The 20786-nt window shown below is 41.0% G+C and overlaps 1 protein-coding gene across 1 annotated transcript in view; it reads right to left on the bottom strand.

Moving 5' to 3' along the window:
- The window catches only part of Mrc1 (mannose receptor C-type 1), a 76906-nt gene that overhangs the window by 21710 nt on the left and 34410 nt on the right, over positions 1-20786 (bottom strand). The window contains exons 10-18 of the mRNA XM_032885181.1: positions 16615-16730; positions 13387-13535; positions 10851-11050; positions 7378-7505; positions 6470-6557; positions 5184-5328; positions 3671-3712; positions 2375-2538; positions 1316-1383 (exon numbers count right to left, since the gene is read on the bottom strand). Of these exons, the coding sequence (XP_032741072.1) occupies positions 1316-1383; positions 2375-2538; positions 3671-3712; positions 5184-5328; positions 6470-6557; positions 7378-7505; positions 10851-11050; positions 13387-13535; positions 16615-16730 (1100 nt within the window). The remainder of the gene's footprint in view (positions 1-1315; positions 1384-2374; positions 2539-3670; positions 3713-5183; positions 5329-6469; positions 6558-7377; positions 7506-10850; positions 11051-13386; positions 13536-16614; positions 16731-20786) is intronic.

Here is a 20786-nt window from a genome sequence, read left to right on the forward strand (position 1 = left end):
ATGTCGGGCACTGGGTCTCCTTTGTTTCCCTCTGCAGTCTCCCTGATGCCTTCAGGTCAAGTTCACAAACAACCACGTAAGATTTAATCTCAGAAAGTAAGGATTCCCCACATGTGGGAAATGCATAGTCTATTACTAAAAAATCTACTTAAGAAGATGCATAAGAATGACGTGAATACTAAATGCTGTTCCACCCTCTGCACTCCTCAGAACAAGCTCCCAATAGCCCTGAAGAGGGAACCATGTAGAGCCTGATTAGTCTGGAATTCAGAAGCAAAATTCCTTCCAAAGTAATCTTCAATCACGATGTCCATACAACTTAACAGCATGCGATTTCCATACAATTTATCAAAGAGGAGGCAAATACAATTATTTCTCATTAGTGCCATTCTAAGTCTTTTGCTTACTCCATGTTTTCATTAAGTGGGTGAGCCAATGACTATTGTCATAAAGTTATAGAAATTCAAGGACTCTGGGAGCTGGAAATAAATCATAAAAATCAGCCCTCTTTTTTTGGAAATGATCAAATGGGTGTTTTCCATAACGATAGCCAACGTCTTTATTCTCTAAAAATAACAAACTTGACTCTAGGTCTCAGTTGCTCGAAAGTAGCAATCAAAGTCCCACAAAATGTACATCACTAAGATGTGGGACATCTTATGTGGGACAGATAGACACATCTGCTCTTGAAATGCATGAGAACCATATTAATGAACATTGGAAGAAACCTTCAAGATATAAGAATTCCTTTTCTCCGGAGCTGGGGACCGAACCCAGGGCCTTGCGCTTCCTAGGCAAGCGCTCTACCACTGAGCTAAATCCCCAACCAAGAATTCCTTTTCTCAAACACAGCCATTCCTGGCCCTATGTCTAAGGAAGGCCCTAAGTCTGCTCTTCTGGGGGTAAGTTTCATCATGAACTTGAATACATTAGAGACCCAGAAAAGGGATCATTTGGCCTGTGTACCAACATTGGTCAAAACAGGGTTGCCATCTTGAAAATATATTCAGCGTTCTTCTCTCTTTAACACATCTTCTTAGTCAATGATTGACCTACGGCTGAGTGCCTTAAAATAAAGACTAGTGACATTTTGTGAGATCAAATCCATTTTTGAGCTTTTAAATAATTAACAATGTTGAAAATCTTAATAGAGTTATCGTAAATAGTTTTACTTTCACATTTTGAAAGATTTCTTTTTTCAGATTCAGATCGTCACGGAACTTTCAATGCACTCAGCAAATAAAGGTCTCAACACAACTCATATGTGTTTATCTGATCTCTTTTCTAAGCCATGATGTCGGCTTGATTTACTTACATGAACTTCTTATCCAAGCTGATCAACAGGCCAATAAAATACGGTGACTGCCCACCATTCTTGTTTATCTAGAACACAAAAGTTTATAGATACAATTTACAGTCACCTACAAAGCAACTTAGGCAAAAACGTATGTATTAATAAGGGGGCCTATTTACATTTGCCAAGAAAGAATTCATGCACAAATACTATAGGATTATATTCATAAGGACGAAAAATACACTCATGATGCAATAACCTGAGTTTAGAAAGTGAATACTGTAAGTAATTTATTATAATAACAAATAACTAAAACATTTTGGTGCTGAAGAGGCCATTTGAAATAAAATAGGCAATGAGATTTGTACACTATACATAAGGATATAATATGCAGCACGTATTACAAATAGGCATTTGTGCAACATTAGGGAGTATCCTGGGAGCTTCAAAGCAAGGCATATCCACAAGGAGGAATGCTAAACTATCCTTTGTACTTAAGTGAACTTTTCCTTTAAATATTGACAAATCCATTTTCTGCTATTCTGCTCATTCCCTCTTTGGCAAATGATGAGAAGGTCACATAAAGATTCTTTTTATTTATTTTTTTAAAGCAGAAAAGTACTCAGAAAACACGAAGAAAATTTTTACTTTCAGGAATAGCTAACAACACGGGCACTACTGAGCTTTTTGTATAAATAACAAAACTGTACTATCTGTTAGCAAATAATTTGATCCAACAAAGACAGACCTCTTGATTAATAATCATAGTGTATGTTATACAAGTGGTGTGGGATTGAGACAACAGTTGAGACAGTGATCCTTGAAAGTTAAATTCATAAACTAAAGGGGATCGTCGTGATGTTTAGACTTAAAGTATTTCTGCGTTCTGTGATTCTACAATGGGTGTTCTAACAATACAGTACATCCCTCTGTGAGGCTCTGTGTCAGAGCCTCGGGAACGTGAATCATTTACCCTCAACCTCGCATTTAGTACATTATTTGAGAATTTGTTCTAAGGCACTGGAGACAGAAATCATCTTTCTTCCTAGCATGGCCTTCTACTCCTTACTATATCCTTACATATTTCCACAGAAACTTCTTTTCACTTTCGCTTTTAATGGTAGCAAGATCACCAAAATTCTTCTTGCAGAAGGCCCGCGCGTTGTCCATGGTTTCCTTCTCCTTGCTGAAATAGTACTGGTAGTCTTTGTAAATAACCCACCCATCTGCAGTCACTGGTGGATCTGAAAAAAAAAGTCAGAGAAAAAGATATTTCTTTACTTAGATACATTATGGAATGTGGTTAGTAGGGATAAGCACTATTGCAAAGATACGAACAACTCTAAGACCCCAGAATATGTACCGTGTCAGTCAGGGACAGATTGGATTGTTCCAAGCCAAATATCTACCTCCCGTCAGTTCAATGAAGACTGGCCTCTCTCCTCCTAAGTAAGATCTATGAGTTACTAGTGGGTGAGAGAACTCCTGGCATGGCTCTAGCAGAATAGCAGATCTAGGAAGATTTACACACATACCTGTGATGTTCAAAGGCCAAGCTTGAGGACTCCTAAACTTAGATTTCATCTACAACCCCCAAGACTTCTTACAGATGGATTTGAGCTGATCTAGGTTGGATTAGAGAGCCAGGCAGCTTATTCATAAAGAAGGTGTCTAAACCCTCTTTCAAAGCATAGAATTTTCTTTTTCTATACTGCGAAAGGTTGTAAAGGTGTCTATAACCTAATCCTAGGAGCCTGTGTATGTCAGACAACAATGGAAAGGACTTCGTAAATGTGATTAAATTGTGGGTCTTGAGAAGGAGTTATTATCTTGGATTATGTGGGTGGGCTTTAGATCTAATAATGCAAGGGCTCTCGGGGAAGGACTCAGAGGCAAAGACCCAGTGCACAAGGGTGCGATGTGACACTGAACAACATGGTGCAAGGCTGGGTTGAGGATGGACCCAGGGGCCATTTAGGGAAGAATTCAAGGAAACCAAGGAAGGCATGGCACAGAACTCTGTGGGTGGGGTGGGTGGTTCTGTGATGAAAGCATGTGTTTGGACTCAGGGGAAGCAATTTCAGATTTTGACTTCTAGAATTTCAGCAAATAAGCGTGTACTGCTTTAAAACCGCCAAGTTGCAAGTACTGGTCATGTGCAAAGAAAACCTTGGACCCTTGGATTCGACTCACGAAACCACATGCTAACAGGGCAACTGGTTAGTGTCTCCGGAGACAAAACTCCAACCGTTCATGAGATCCTCAAAGATACTAAGATACTAAGAGCTCTCTTCCCACCATCTCCCTTTTCATCACGGAAGGAAAGGAGTCAGAAAAGGCTATAACAAAGAAATCAGAAAAGTCAGGGACACCTACTGTCTTGAGGAGCGGGTGTGGGCTCGGGTAGTAGTGTTTTCCCTGTAAAATAAAAATACAGAGTCGTCAAGCGTCCACTGGTGCCGATCCTTGGGTTTTCCTGGGTCAATAAAACCTTGACACAATCTTCCACACTTGCCCCATTCCTCTCTCCCATCACATGGGGGTGAGAGAATGAAAGGAGAGAGATAGACAGACTAAGGTTTATACAAGTCCATACCGATACCATAAGTGGGAGGAAATATCTAGGCCTTAATAGTGCCATATAAAGGAAAGAAAAAAACATTAATTTTGGAATCAGGAAGTCCAGCTTCAAATCCAAAACTATTTTGTCTTCACTGCCCCCCTTATAAGAAAGGACTAACCATGTTTATAAATAGGTGTGTAAAAGATTAAATTTTCAGTATGCAGTCAGTGTTCACTACAGAATAATTTTCCAGGTAGACATTTTAGTAGTAACCATGAAATAATGTACAATTCATTATCTGGAACTATCTGAGGTGAGTCGTATGTGGATAAGACACAAATATTGTCTTTTCAATTATTATATCCTTACTAAACTTTTACTTATAGCTCACTAGGATTTTTTTAAGAAATATTTTTCTTTCAAAAAATAGTTAATATCTGGATTTCGTTAGAATCTGACATGAGGGCACAGGTAATACTTTGCCTTCCAGGTAACATATTTTCTATCTACCAGAGTAAAACAAAGCGACTAACAGCATTAAAAGGTCACGATGTGTCTTTCACTGGCAGACAGCAGGAGACTGTTTTTAAATACAAGGCAATGATTGTTCCATTTGGGAAACTCAGAAGGATGCTAATCCAGAAGGTGGAAGCCTGTGCATCCAGCCAGCAGAGGGCAGTACCGGGCCTCTTAACTGCAGAATAGGGGCAGCGGCCATGATTCCCCAACGGCAGAGGGCAATGTGATTCCACTCAGCTATTGCAATGATGTCAATATACGTTTTGATTCGAGGGTGAGCTTGTTTCCTCGTTTGTCATAATCCACCTCCTCTGACCTCAATGACTACCCTGACTTTGCACTAATTTCCAAGTCCTCATACATAATAGGTGAGTTCCATAACACTAGGGCCTTGCCCCACACAGCTGGTTCTCTGAGTGTTTTGGATATTAAAATATCCGACTTGGAGGGAGCTTGTACCTGTGTCAAGGGTAAAATAGAAGGTCAGAGGGTGAAAGTTACAGAAAGTGAAACGGCACTAAAGGCCAGAACTCCCATTTGCCCCTGCAGCTGCAGGTGACGGCCAGAGTCCCGGCTGCTGGTGGGAATGTTTCTGAGGACGTGACTCTCGTCCAGGATTCTCAGGTGGCCTTTTGATCTTCTGTTCCTTGGGAACGCCTATCTCAACGCCTCCATTCTTATCCTGTGAAATAAGGGCCCCACACTTCCCTGATGCTGGTATTTTTGTTTGTGCCAACAGAGGAAACAAAAAGGGGTGTCAGGAGGCTAGCTCTGTAGTGAAAGAGAAAGGGGGCACAGGATTCATACCTTTTTGTATCTGACAGATCCAGTTGTTGAGGTGTTCACAGTTAATATCATTCCAGGACATGCCAGGGTCACCTTTCAGCTCACCACAATATTCAACGTTTTGGTAATTATTTGGCTCTCCGTAAGCCCAATTTTCATAGGAAACCTATGGTAGAAACATCACGCTTGATATGAACCACAACACCAGGTTGCTATGCTGTGCTAGAAACATTAGGCTGCAGATATTAACCACGAATACCACACCAGTGCAAATCCACATTGGGGGCAAGGGGGAAGAGGAGTGGCTTGGATTCTTCATTCAATTGCTTTTTACTTTTAACTTTGGAAGCACATTCTGTAGACATGGGCGAGAAACTGCTTTTATTACATGGAAACTTCTGAAGCCTACTAGAGTAGGGAATTGGTTTTTTAAACAATTCCTCTATTCCCATTAAACAGAATGGATCCAGGGGCCACAAGCAGTGGGATTTACATGTAGGAAAAAATTACCAAGAAACTTCCACATCTCAGTCGGTGGTTGTAATTTCCTAAATCTACAGCTCGTTCTTAAGGGATGATATTTCAGTAAGTTGTTGGAAACACAGGCTACAGAAAAATAATTAGAGAAGAAAAAGTCTTATAAAACGCGGCTAACGGAACGGCCATCCTTGCCAAAATGAACAGTGGAAACAAACCGGGGACCTGGGTAGTTTGCAGTGATCAGAGTCCAAAGAGCTCTGGATTAAAAATTATGATCTGTTTTCCATAAATACAAACGTGAAATCCAAACACCAATGCAGTCACCAAACAAACCATGTCACCTAAGTCGGTACCTTGGGAGGTGCCTCTGGGTTCTAAGAGGAAGCAGTGCTTGTTGATATCATAAAGCACCGTTTCCCAAGATGACCAGGACCACCAAATGCTGTTAGCAAAGCCAGAGCTCCATCTGACTCTGATGGCTACCAAACTCGTGTCCAGTTTCACTGAGCTAAAGGCAGCCGCAAAAGAGCTTTGAAGGCGTTCAACCATGTAGATGCTGGCTTTGTGCAGAGTGGAGTCATTTTATAAAAACTGGGAGGTGGGGCTTTTCATTCCTTAGGTTATTCTTAAACATGGCTATGAGGAGGCCAGTGCTAGGCAGTGAGTCTATACTACACTTACATTCATTTTGCGTAAAAAAGTCTCCAACTGTCTTAATGACATACCTTGATAAAGCACCAATTAACCCAAATGATAATGCCAATGTAAATACAGTACAAGGTAAATATATATATATATATATATATATAATATTTAAAGCTACTTACAGGAGAACCATCACTCCAGGTGAACCCCTCTGAAGGACTTCCATAGGTCAGTCCCAACCAAAACAGCTCATGGTAGCTTCCACTGCTCCTGTAACAGGCAAAGAAAGAATATGCCTCATTCTGAAAGGGCCTCAGACTTCCAAAGGACCCTCAAGAGTTGATAGGTCCCTCTGAATAACACGTCAGAGAATACACAAGCAAAGAGAATGGCAATTAAATGTGTTCTGCAAAACGTGCCTCTGGTGGTTACGATTGGTTGTACACTTGATGGGTTCTAGAATCTTCTAGCAAACAAGTCTGTGAACACATCCATGAGAAGTTATCTAGATTATGTTAGCCTTGAGGCACGCCTGTGAGGAATTATCTGGATTATTCTGAAGTGCGAAGACCTACTCTAAAAGTGGGTGGCACCATTCCTCGGACTTGTGTCCAATACTGCACAAAGAGATGGCGAGCTGAGCACCCCACTCACATCCTGTATACTGATGTCAATCCAACTTCCACCTTGCCAATACAATGTGACCAGCTGGTCTCCTACACCTATTCCCTGCTTTCCCCGCCGATAGCTACGAGCAACCTCTCAAGCTATCGGCCACAATAACCTCTGTCACCTTCAAGTCATATGACAGCAAGAAAAAAAGTGATTAAGAAAGTGTGATTTTGGGTACCACTTATCAATGTTCTGAAAATGGACCGCTATTTGTGGAGGGGAGACGGTCGCAGGAAGGTGTCGAAAGACATCCATTCACCTAAATATGCATTGAACATCTTGTACATTTTTAAAGAGCTTGGTTGTAGGATCTACAATTACTACAGGATTTTGAACTGAAACGTAATCAAATATTTTCTCGGCATCCCAGGGACCAAGTGGGTAGCACACGGCAGCCCTGCCCGGAAGAGAGACTTACGTAATCAGCCTCCAGATCACTTGCTGTTCATCTTTACTCTTGATGCTCGCCAGCTCTCCCCCAATAGCTTTGCAAAAATCTCGAGACTCAAACCACGTTTTCTTTTCATGTTTTCCTTTTGCGTACAGCTAAAAGAAGAAGAAGAAGAGAAAGGTTGGGGGAATTATTTTACATTTGGTAGCTGGTCGAATCAAAATAAACAAGTCATCTACTTTCAGTGAGCTTGCCATTGAGAGACAAAGCAAGCAGCACCATGTTCCCAAACAACGTAGGTCATTTCTGGGTGACTATTTGGATACCTAAACGTGGGGTGGGAGGTGATTTCATTGTGAAAGCCTTTCAAAATAAATGCAGTTGAAAGCCTGGGGGTAAATTAGATTAAAATAGTGGAAGCTGAGGACATGTGGATTGGGTATACAGATCACTGTAGAAGAAGAGAAAGAGAGTAATTTGGTTAAGTATGAAAAATTGCATTGGAACACACACACACACACACACACACACACACACACACACACACACACACACGTACATGTAGCCTGGCAAATTTTCAACAGTGTTGGTGGTGTCCTTCAGAACCTGTTGTCTCTTTTCCTTGAGTCTGTGTATTTTAACAACTACTAGAACACACACCACGGTCGACTCCCATATGACAGAAATGGGTTAAAGTTAAATTAAATTGTACAGACTGTGTAAGTAAGTACTAGGCCCTGTCATCCAGAGAACTGCAAACGGGACCCAAGGTGCCAGTGTAGGGCGTGTTTAATGAATGCCAGAGATAGTTAACTGTAGGGAGTAAGAGAAAGGGTCCATGGTCAAAAACGGCAAGTGGCTCACGTTGAGAAAGGATTCAGGGAAAAACGAAATGCTAGGAATGGGAAACAAAGAAGTTTGGAGCAGAATGCAAGATGCCAAGCTAAACAGGCAAGAAGAGAGACAGGGCCCTGGGCTAGTGACAACAGGCCCACTGGTCTCCTGAAGCTCTTGAGGAGCATATGTAAGTCACCTTATCCTTTCGTACATCTTCTAAGGCCCCTAACTAGAGCAAACAAAGATAGCTGCTAAGAGGGCCTACCTATCCCAGGACAGAGAGCCTAGACCACTAAAGTTAACTAAAACCTCTGCCACTGACAAGGTACAAGGATCATTTGGACCAGGTACTGGCCCTGTACAAGCATGGAGGAGGTGGTGGGCCAGTGACTGACAGCTTGCAGAAAGTCACAGTCTACCCATCAAAGCTGAAGTCTGTTGAGAGTAAAGAGAGGCTCCACCTACCACTAACTGGGTTGGCTACACAGGAATAAGGCATGGCCATTTTCTTGTTTGGCTAGAAGAATATGCATAGCGAGCTGTGCCAACTAATCGTCCAACTAATGAAATTATCTTAGTCTTTGTCCAGTGAATTGGCATGAACAGAGGAGACCAGCAGTTTTCCCTCTTTGGGGAATTCCTTTCACTCTGGGAGTTACTCTTGCTTTGCCATTATTATTATTATTATTATTATTATTATTATTATTATTACTATATTACTATTATTGTTAATATTAGCTTTCAATTTGTCATTTTTCAATAATTCTCTTTTAGAAACTGTTTCTGCTTTGCTAAATCTGACAAACATCTTCATCTTTAACCTTAGTGGCACTAAGGTTGACAATGAAATCAAGAGTTATTCTCTCAGGTCTATTTTTGGTGACTTTTTTGGGTTGAGGATACCTGGGCCAAGAAAGATACCATTTCTCTAATATATACATATATATATGCAATATATACATTGCACCAGTAACACTAAGCAAGCAGAATCAGAGCTCGCTGAAGCCAACATTTTTTTTAAGTTTTCCTCCAATATTCTTCATGAGTCATGGCTTCCACCCTTATAGGCTTGCAGAAAAAGAATTAGCTTCCAATGGGTTGTGGCTGCCTAGGTGGTTAACAATACTTTGACCCGTACCCGGCTTGAGCTCTACAAGTAAATATGTCTTAAGCAAATTTTCTTAACATCAGCTCTCTCAATACTACCTCAGCTTCCTGTATCCTGTTATTGTATTTGCTTCCTTAACTTACCTACCCACTGAATGTAATTAATTCCCACATCTTAGAATTTATAGGAATAGTTTTTACATGTGTAACAAACTACTTCAAATACTTCTGAAACTGCATAATTTATACTGAGGCATAAACGGATCTGTTGAACATCTGGATTTTCATTCTGGAATTCCTAGTTCACAGCATAGCTACAGACAATTCTACTGGGATCAATCACTACAGCCTATTACCTTCAGATATTTGTACCATGATAGGTCTGGTATTTGAATGATGATGCATAATTTTCAGAATCTATTTTAAAAATCCTCTCTTGCCTTGCCCCATATATCCCCTTTCATAGAAATTATACATTTAGCTCTTAATAGTCAAACTCAGTCAAGCAACTCACGGGTCTCTACTTCTACAAACAGGAGTTCCAGCTCAACCAGACATCCCTTCTCTAGTCAGAGCCTAGACAATTTTATTTTCTCACGTATTTTTTCATAATTTAACACTGGGGATAGACCCCGTGTTTTTCACTTGCTAAGCAAGGATTCTACCTTGAGCTACATCCCTAGGCTCTGATTGAATTCTTCAAGTGTTTTATCAAACGGTCTTCTGACGCATGTCAGGATCATGTGTCTTTGAAAGGGCAAAAGAGGTCCCGAGCATATAACCACTAGATACATTATCATTAGGCACAAGATACATTTCTGTGTTAGTGTAAATCTAAATTTTTCTGTGAAGTTTAGGGCAACATAGAGGGGGAGGAGGGGAAACCAAATCCTTATTTCATTGGAGTTGTGATATTTTGTTTGGTTGATGCTGGTTTTGTTCTTAATTTTGTTTGACTGGTTGATTATTTTGGTGATCGCATAAGGAGAAAACAGAAGGTTCAATCTGAGAATATGTAAAAATAATGACAGAACACTGAATCCCCAATTAAAGGAATTGAGGGCCTGTGCACTTACAATATTTCCATTGTCCATCCTTACCGTCATTAGGTCTTAAGTTGGAGAAATAGAACATGAACTATGTAATGCTGACACAACACGAGTGTAGACCAGCTTTTCAATTAAGCTAGCTAAAGCTCAGGCTTGACGGCAAGGGCAAAATGAAATGCCAGAGGTCAGAGTAGGAAAGAACAACTGTGTTCTTAATGAGCATTACAAGCTCAATACAGGGCTAGAAAGTCACGGAGGAAAAACATAGAGGGAATGATTACAGCAAAGCAAAAGAGGCAAGAGGTCGGAAAGTCCTATCTGGGCTGTTGCCTGTGTTTGTGGGTCTCAGTTAATGAGTCATTTATCTCTATCCGCGGCACTCATCGTCAATAAAATCATATTAAACTTTCTACAGGTGGAACTGGAGCTGGACGCTGCATCTTCTGGAGTTTGGTTTTAGTTCTTGGGTATTTCAGATGCTTTATTAGTTCGACAAGTGATCCTTACCTTGAAACACATGCTGGTTTTACTGGTGGTACCCCAGTCTTCTGGACATTTGGGTTCAGGAGTTGTTGTGGGCTCTGGTGGACGAGTTACTCCTTCTGCCCAGTGTTTGCACACAAATTTTGCCTTTTCTTCACAACTCAAAACATCCCATAAACCACCTGACACTCCAGTTTTCATGGCAACGCATCCTGCCTTTCGTCCTGCCGTTAAACAGAAAGTGGAACTCAATCAATGGGTTGCTGGCTGAAGATCCACCATGCTCACAAAAGGCAACCAAAGCGGCAAGATAGTGTGGCTCATTCCCTGCATGTAAAAATGAAATGTGGCATTTGGAAGATGGGTTACCATATTTTGCCTTTTATTTGTGTGGTCTATATTCCCAACATGCTCATAAGAATAGGAAGTTTTGATAACATCTTATATTTTCCACATCAGGCAGAGTGGTCCACATTTAGACATTTAATGATAAAATATTTCTACTATAATGGCAAAGATAACCGTATAATGGATTTTCCTTCCTGTCCTTCTGCTGGACTTCCTCCCTTTCCTTTTTAATTCTTTGAGATTCCCCCTCCCCACCATGATCCACTTCAGACTCCAGGATTTGAGCACTTGGTAAGATTTCCAAACAAGAAACATCTCAATTGGACGCTCTGGGAAAGTGGGTCAAGCTCTCTTGCTTCCTTGTCTTAAAATGCAAACCGCAGGTTCTACTATGCAGAACTGAGAGGTAGGTAATGAAAGGGTCTGTGAAAGTCAAACAATGACCCAAGTCGAATTAAAAGGTTGTAATTCTGTTTGGTGGCCATTGTAGTAAGAAGTCTCAGAGAGGTTTAAAAACATCAAGATTCTTGCCACTAAGAGGAGCTAATAGTGTTATCAATAGTTTTCAAAGGATCTTAAATGCATAAAAGTTTATTATCCTAGTGCTGAGGAGACATATCCTTTCTAGAATGTTTTCTCTAAACCCTCCGATTTCCTGCGACTGTTTTCAGATTCCTAGAGTCATCTCCCTCCCATTCACAGGCATGCACTGAAACCGACTACTACTACAACGGATGGCAGTTGAGGCTGCTGTGACATACTGACCCACTGGTTACAAGAGTCATTCACTTTTCTTGATACTTAGGTCAGGCCTCCGAATGCCTTGCCTGTTCTTGAAGCTGCATGTTTGGGCACTCAGTCAGCATTTCTTGAACAGAAAACATCATCTTTCCATCAAGTAGATACAGGCTAGTGGGGTCTGATTGCAAGGCTGTGGTCAGCACATGGGGGGTGGGGTGGGGCTGAATCAGAAGGATCTTGAGTTTAAGACCAGCCTACATAGTAAGCGCCATAGAAAGTTCTACCAGCTACATTGCAAGTTCAAGTCTAAGCCTGGACTATACAACAAGAGGCTTTGTCTCCAAGATTCTCAATGGTTACAGCTGAATTACAGTTCTAGTTTAATGAATTTTTATTCAGAATCCTCCTGGTGAGTAAGTAACTGAGGCAAAGTAAAGCTACCCAGTAAGAGCTGTGACTTTCACCAAAATCGAAGCAAACAAAACAAGAATGTGTTCATTTACATGACCTGGAATCTCACAGTTCCTATAATGTTTAATGATTTAATCATCACACAGCAGTTGTACAAACAATAATCTGACTGGTGACATCAGTTCCTCACTCAAAGCTGCTTATACAAATTCAAGTAGCAGATGGAGATTAGGTTATATTGGGCCAAGGAGCAAACCCTTGCACTTAAGTAGTTATTCCGCTTTTAGCTTGTGATCCTGGCACACTGACTTGTTTTTTGTCAAGGGGGTTGAACTGTCTGAGAAATGGCATAGTCAGTAATATTTGCCAATAACATCAGAGTATTACAATGATATAGGAGCCTCAGAGTCTGCTAGAGAGGCCACTCTGGCTCTCCAATTAAAGAAAGCAAGTCAAAATACCGGGGCAGTCAGTTGGTCCAAAACCAGATACCTCAGATTAGCTTATTGACCTGATTAGTATAAATCTAGGCTTGGGTATCACTAGTCCTGTAAATCAATTTCCACATCTTTTAAATGAAGATACTTAAACACCCTTTGTAATTCTTAGAGAGATAAAATAAAATCCGATGTTTGTAAAGGGTTAATGATAAAGATACATGGAAGACATTGGAATATTGATTCCCCATGAGCACTCCCTTTGGTCCCGCTATTCAAGGACATTTATATTCATATTCAGCCCCACTGAACAGCTTTACATCTACTACCTGTAGAGCCGAGTTTTAGGGCATTAAACAAACACCCATGACACTCAAGAGCACTTGACATCTCCCATCTCTTTGACTACACCAGAACTAAATCACTTAACAATTGTCCTTGCTCCAGAATGCTGCTAGCTCATGGGAGCACATGGCGGAAGAGAAATGTAAACATTACTGGAACACAGTTGACTTGCATGCTGCATTAGAGAGGTGTATTCTCGGCTGGCAGGAGTGAGCGAATGCCCTGAGCACGGCACCCCCATACCTGGCAGGTCTACCCTGAACACGGCACCCCCATACCTGGCATATCGGCGTTCCAGTGTGTAAACTGCACCTGCTCGTCCACAGTCCACCGAAACGTCCCTTTGTTTTGAACATCTGAGAGTCCTGTCCAAAAATATTTTTCAGGCCTCAATCCAACCAAACTAGTCAGGAATGCTTGTTCATATCTTTAAAAGAATTAAATTCAACTAAACTTTAGAAACATTTATGCACATCGCTTAAATGATCAACATGAAAAGTATTTCAATTGTATATCTGAGTTACGATTTAGTCGATAAATTCAGACATTGCTTTACTACTCTGCAGCTATTTCCCCTGGATTCTAACACTCTCTCTGAAAGACAAAACATGTCTCATAGATCCAGGAAGCTAAGGAAACTGAGAAAGCTCAGGAAGGTTATGAAAGGTACAGGACTCGCAGGGCCTCTCCCTGGGATTACAGAAGCAATAAATAATTGCTAGGGAGATGAGATCCTTCTTTGGAGCTCCTGCAAGTTGGTCAGGGAGTGTCAGGGATGCAGCCTTCATGAATCATCCCCCACACTGAGGTGAGCTTTCCAGGGAGAGAGCTGCCAATAAATCACTCATATCCATATATGTAACCTTTACTCACACACCCCTTAAAGTAACCCTGTAAACTCCCTGATTCACCAAGCTGGACCTGGGCAGAATCATTTCCTTTATGATCGTGCATGAATAAACACTTCATAACTCCCCACAAGGAATTCCCCCGCAGGAATCTTAACTTTATATTACTTACATTATAATATTCTTCGCTAAGGAAACATAAGTTTATGAAGTTAAACTACCATCCAGCTGAGTGGATCAATCAACTCAGACATCGTTCTCTTGTTCTCATTTTGGCCTCTTTGGCCATCACAAAATTTAAAAGAACTTTGAAAATATGAAGGAGAAAACTATAGCAGTTGGAAAAAATTATTTGAAATGACCAGTCCACTTTTCACACAGGCCAAGTGTCCTGCTCAATTCTTGATGGCAGAGGTAGAGAGATGATAGGGTTATCAAGGAAAATCACAAATCGAGACCATCACATCTCTTTCCCCTTCACATTGATAGGCAAAGCAATAAAAATCTGTCTTAGCTTAAAAAAAAAAAAAAAAACCTTGAAACAATGCAGGCAACTTGGGCAGAAACATCTCACAAAAGAGCAAAAGAGGCACTCCATTTTCAGGAACATGGAGAGCCAGGGAGAACAAAGAGGACTGTGGACCCTGCTAAAAATGACATGTTTTATTTAACCATAGTCCAAATAATTCCAGATACCTAAAACCAGCAAACAAAATGCCATGAGGACAATTTAGTTTTTAAAACATGAAAAGCAATTTTAATGACAATTAGTAGAATTGATTGCTAAATACAAATAGCTCAAAGAACACATGGAGAATAAGTCTTTTCTTGTACACGATTCTTTAACCAATCAATCACAGTTCAGTCCAAAATGTTATTCCCCTAGTACTTAAACAATTCATGTTCTCTGTCTTAAGAGAATATGTATCTGTGTTCTTATAGTCAGATGTTTATATTAGCGTGTTATTGCTGTCAGAGGAAGATGCAGTTTGAAACGCAATCCTCTGATACCTATTTTTATCACAGGATTTTTAGTATCAGCAGGACTCTGTGGATTTTGAGTCGGCCCTGAAGTAATAAAATGTCCGTGACTTTTAAATTTTTTGAAGTTTCTCAAGCGTATAATCCAAACTTTGAAAAGAGTAAGAAACAAAAAACAAAGAGGTAAACAGTTCTCAAAGATGGATGGGACCTCAGAGGTTAAAGTTACGTTGTTTTTTTTTTTTAAATCCTCTACTTTCTGTTTGATTTTCTTGGTCTATCAGTCTATTAACCTAGCCCAGCAAAACTTAATTAATTAGTTAACCTGATTAATTAATTAGTTAACTAAAATAAAAGAATAGAAAAATGAGTAGAATAGTTGCAGATATTGCAATATGTATTTGGGAGGTTGTAATCATAATTTTGGGCTCTGATCTGCCTTCTTCAGTAATAAGTGATAAGACCCATCCTATCAATCCTGGAGAGGGAGAAAGGCTGCGTGCACTAAGAGGTACAGAAGAATCTTGACACATGCTGTGATTCCTTGCTTAGTCTATTAGCAAGCATCCTCAAGCAATCATGTCTCTCTTAGTGGCTCACCTCTCTCTCTCTCTCTGTCTCTGTCTCTGTCTCTCTGTCTGTCTGTCTCTCTCTCTCTCTCTCTCTCTCTCTCTCTCTCTCTCTCTCTCTCTCTCTCTCTCTCTCTCTGTCTGTTACACATATGAAAACCAGAGATCAGTGATGTTGGGTATCTTCCTTGCTCTCTCTCCATCTCCTCTCCCCTAATCCTCTCCTTTTGACATCCCCTAAGTGAATCAGGAAATGTAAGTGCTTCCCAGAGTTCTCTGAGTTGTTCAAGCAAATGAACGGAACCCAGCATGGTGTTGTAGGAATGCCTTTCTGTAGCTGGCCATTCAGAAACTCCAGCAGCAGAGTTTAGGGCCTGCAACGGGATCTGACATGAGTAAAGCACAAGATCCAGAGGGTTGAACCCTGCCTGTGGGCTCGGACACTACTGCCACACAGACAATGTAAGAATTGAATTAAATTCAGGGATCCAAGGGTGGGGTCATGGAAGAATTGCTTGCTGGGTGCTAGGGGAAGCCTTGACACCTTTGAGATTGGAAAATTGATTTGAGCTGTGAGTGTGCATTAGGAAAACATATCTGTGGGCTGGTCTTTCCTTGGAGTCAAACCCCTCTGCCCCTCTTTTCCAAAGAGTGAGTGCTAAAAAGCACAAAATGGGGTGTTACTTGAACAAATCTTATTTCTTTCTTGCTTTAAAATTTGACAGCTAACAGATTAGGAAACACTCAATCTATAACATTCAGTGGATTAGCCATAAACTTCTGAATACAGATGCCAGTCATGGTGTCTCACACTTATATCCCAGATCTCTGTGAGTTCAAGGCCATTCTGGTCTACATCACAAGGCTACATCATAAGACCCTGTCTTAAAAGTAAGGTTTTAAGTAAATTGGTGCCTAAAAGTAACAAAATAGTTTTATAACGTTTTCAATTTAGCCAACAAATGAGAGCATTTTTAACATTTCTACCTTTTAAAGCATGACTCAAGAGCATATGTAATCTACTTCAGCATGAATAGCATGCTAACTCTATGATTTTTTAACACATACTATTTGGCTCATTTTAGAATACGTTCAATATAGTCCATACCTGTCTTCAACTGTTGTCAAATAAGCCTTCTCATTTGTGCATGTTTGGTTTGCATCAGCGAATGTTGAAAGGGTGGATCCAATCAAGTAGCAGTAAAACCCATGCCGTTTCCAGCCCTGTGAACACCATCAGGGAACAAGCAAACCAGAGGGTTACCATGCATATTCATACTTTTAAATACTTTTCAGTGATTCCTCCATGTAACAGGAGTTGCTGGACAGGAGAGTCTAAAGAAAACATGTCAGAATGCTATCAAATACAGTGTGAATTACTCATGTATTTGAATGAAGGAAACAGCATGACATTGTCCCTCACATACTAAAGGAAGGGAAGGCTGCCCTCTGGATTCTGAGGCATTCTGCAAGGCACACTGCTTGTGAAATGACCCCTGAGGAAACCAAGTAGTACAGTGCAGGATCCATTTCACATGAGGTCATCCCAGAAAATAGCTTGAGGAACTGTAACCGTAGATGTCTACTGATGTCAAAGGTAGGTGGTGAACATGAAACTGTGACTCCTGGCCATTGGACTTCATGACATTTGTTTCCCACAGTTCAAATACACAAAATACTACATAAAGTCATGCAAATTAAAATTCCTGGGAAGAGACTGAGAGGAACTGAGGAACTCTCTGGGCACAGAAAATCAAATTAAAAGCTAAAGTTGTGGTTGGCTGGGAGTATATCAAATGCAGACTGGGGTCTGGGGCGAGGGTCCTGCTGTCAACACAGAGCATAGTATTTGGCCTTCTTCTACAGTGAGAGCAAACGAAAGTGTAGCCGTACAATTCCAAGTTAATAGTCCTGTTATCTGCTTGGTGTGTTAGATTCCAGAAAATAATGTTTCAAAATAAATGCCATCTATGTATGCCCACAATGCCAAACTTTTGAGACTTAAAAGTTAGATTCCAGTCTGGGCTATATAACAGCAGGACCCTGTCAAAAAACCAAAGACAGGTGACTGTATCTCAGTGATGGAGTGCTTGCTTGCTGTTTTCAAGGGTGGGAATTTTACATCCAATACGGCAAAAATTCAATCAATCAATACCAGGCATGGAGGGTGTTCGCATCTGTGAGGGAGAGAGTAGGCACATGGGCACTAACTCACAAACAAAAGTCATAAACTAAATGATGTCTTGTATTGGATGAGAATCACTGGTTTCACAACAGAACAATCAGAAATCTGTATTGCACAAACAATCATGTTTGAGACGATTTAACAACCAAAGATAAAATAGAGATCAAACTGTGGAAGATTTAAAGTAAATTAGAATTTCTAGAAGAGAAAAAATATAGAAATGATGTTTAAAAATACAACACTCAGATTAAATACACTAAATACTGTTTCAGAGATAAACAGTAAATTAGATAGATGGATGGGAAGACGAAAAGAAGCTTAAACAGGAAACATATATTTCCTGGGAAAATATAAACGCTAGTTGTGGTGGTTTGATATGGTTGGCCTAGGGAGTGGCCCTATAGGTGTGGTAATGTTAGAGTAGGTGTGGCCATGTTGGAGGACCTGTGCCACTGTGGGATTAAGCTTTCCCATCCTATGCTCGAGCTCTGCCCACTGCGGAGGAGTCTCTCCTCAGAAGACAGTTTCTTCTGCTGCCTTTGGACCAAGATGTAGAATTCTTGGCTTTTGCAGCGCTGTGTCTGCCTTGACACCGACATACTTCCCATCATGACGATAATGGACTAAAACCTCTGAAACTATAAGCTAACCCCAAAGAAATGTTGTCCTTTTAAGAGTTGCCTTGGACATGGTCTCTCCTCTCAGCAATAAAACCACAGATATTAGTACTGAGGGTAAAGTGCTGTTGAACGGGGGTGAGGAGGAAATTGAGGGAATGGCCACCCAATGACTGGCCCAACTCAAGACCCATCCCATGGAAGAGAGCCAACCCCTGACACTATTAATGATACTCTGCCATGCTTGCAGACCGGAGCCTAAAGTCACTGTCTTTTGAGAGGCTTTGTCTGACAGCAGATGGAAACAGATGCAGAGACCCATGGCCAAACATTAGGGGGATCTTGGGATTCTTGTGGAAGAGTAGAGGATTGAGAACACACCAAGAAAATCTACAGAGTCAACCAACGTGGGCCCTGGAGATTTGCAGAGACTGAAGCACCAACCAAAAAGCATGCATGGGCCGACCCTAGGGCTCCCACACATTCGTAGCTGATGTGTGTAGCTTAGTGATCATGTTGGTCCCCTAACAGTTGGAGCAGGGGCTGACTCTGACTCTGTTGCCTGCCTTTGGATCCCCTTCCCTACCTGGACTGGCCTCAGTGGGAGAGGGTAGACTTAGTCCTGCTGGGATTTGATGTGCCAGGGTACGTTGGTACCCAATGGGGGGATTCCCAGTTCTATGAGGGAGAAGGGAAGGAGGTAATGAGGGCAGGGATTTGTGAGGGTGGAACTGAGAGGAGAAGAGGGAAGGGGCGGCAACAGTGATACAAAATAAATAAGTAAATACATAAATAAACACATACATGCATACATACATACATACATACATACATACATACATACAGTCGATAAAAAAAAAAAAAAGGACAAGTGTTCTAATCCCAGCACTGGAGGTTGGAACAGATGGATCCTGGGGTTTGTTGCTCATTCACTCTGGCCTGTTTGTTGAGCTGCAGGCCAATGAGAGACCTTGTCTCAAAAACATCAATGTGGGGGTCATCATCAGATAAATTTCCCCCCAGCAGCAGATGGAACAGATGCAGAGGACCCACAGCAAGACATTACTTGGAGAGAGTCTAAATGGAATTTCTTCATCAAATCCCTTCCCTCAGACCTCAGGAAACCCTGTGGAAGAGGGGGCAGAAAGTGTAAAAGCGCCAGAGGGGATGGAGGACACCAGGAGAACAAAGCCCTCTGAATCAACCAAGCAAAGCGCACATGAGCTCACAGAGAGGGAAGCAGCAGGCACGGGGCCTACACAGGTCCTCTGTGTGCACATTACAGCTTTTAGCTTAGTATTTTTATAGGACTCCTGACTGCGAAAACAAGCGGGTCTCTGAGATTTGTGCCTCTTCTTGGGACTCTTTTCCCCCTGTTGGGTTGCTGTGTCCTATTTTGACATAATGGGCTTTGCCTTATCTTATTATATTTTATTGTCTTGTGTTTGGTTATTATTTCTTAAGCCTGTTTTTTTTTAAATAAGGAGAGACAGAAAGGGATTGGCTGCAGAGGGGAGGGAAGGTGGGGAAGAACTGGGAGGAGGAGATAAAGGGGAAACTGTAATCAGGATATATTGTATGAGACAAGAATCTATGTTCAATAGAAGGAAAAGTAGCAAAATATGACAAACGAACAAACAACAACAATAAGACAATGTGGGAAACCTCCTCATTAGGGGTAACATAGGTTGCTGAATAGCCTCCACTTACATACACATATAAACACAAACATGCACACACACACACACAAACACACACAGACACATATACACACACACAAACACACAGACACACACATACACAAACACACAAACATACACATGCACAAACACATGCACACACACACAGAGACACACACACATACACACACAAACACACACACACACACAGAGTGGGTGGGACATAGTACTTGAGGAAAGACACCATAAATTGACCTCTGGCCTCCATACACATATGTGTATACATGCACAAATGCCAGCACACACAAGTGTATCCACACAAACATGCACAATACAAGAGGAAAGACATCTTTATAACTTCCCTGACTAAGTTCTTGGAATGCGAAATCGGGAGGAATTTTGACCACTGTTAAGACCGTTCACGAATCTCTCAGATGCTGCGGGTTTTTTTTTTCTATTAACTGCTGCTTTTCTTTACAGTGTATCTGCCCACTAAGAAGTTATGAGTCATATATTCCTATTTTTCATGGTTTGTTATCCGATGGTGTGACCAGCGCATAACACTGGAAATGCTACCAAAAAAATCATAAGTTTTCACTTTGCCCTTATTTCAGGAGAAGTGAGAAAGTACAAAAGAGGAAGATGAGCTACTCTTCGGATGGGAAAACAATAACCATAAGCCTATGCTGTTTTTCATCCTTTTAGACGTCTTTTACAATATAATTTATTTTAGCCTTCTGGAACTCTATGTTTCTATCTCTGTGTGTCTGTCTCTGTGTCTGTCTCTCTATGTATCTGA

Source organism: Rattus rattus, chromosome 14 (assembly GCF_011064425.1).
Source record: "Rattus rattus isolate New Zealand chromosome 14, Rrattus_CSIRO_v1, whole genome shotgun sequence".
Classification (NCBI taxonomy): Eukaryota; Metazoa; Chordata; class Mammalia; order Rodentia; family Muridae; genus Rattus; species Rattus rattus.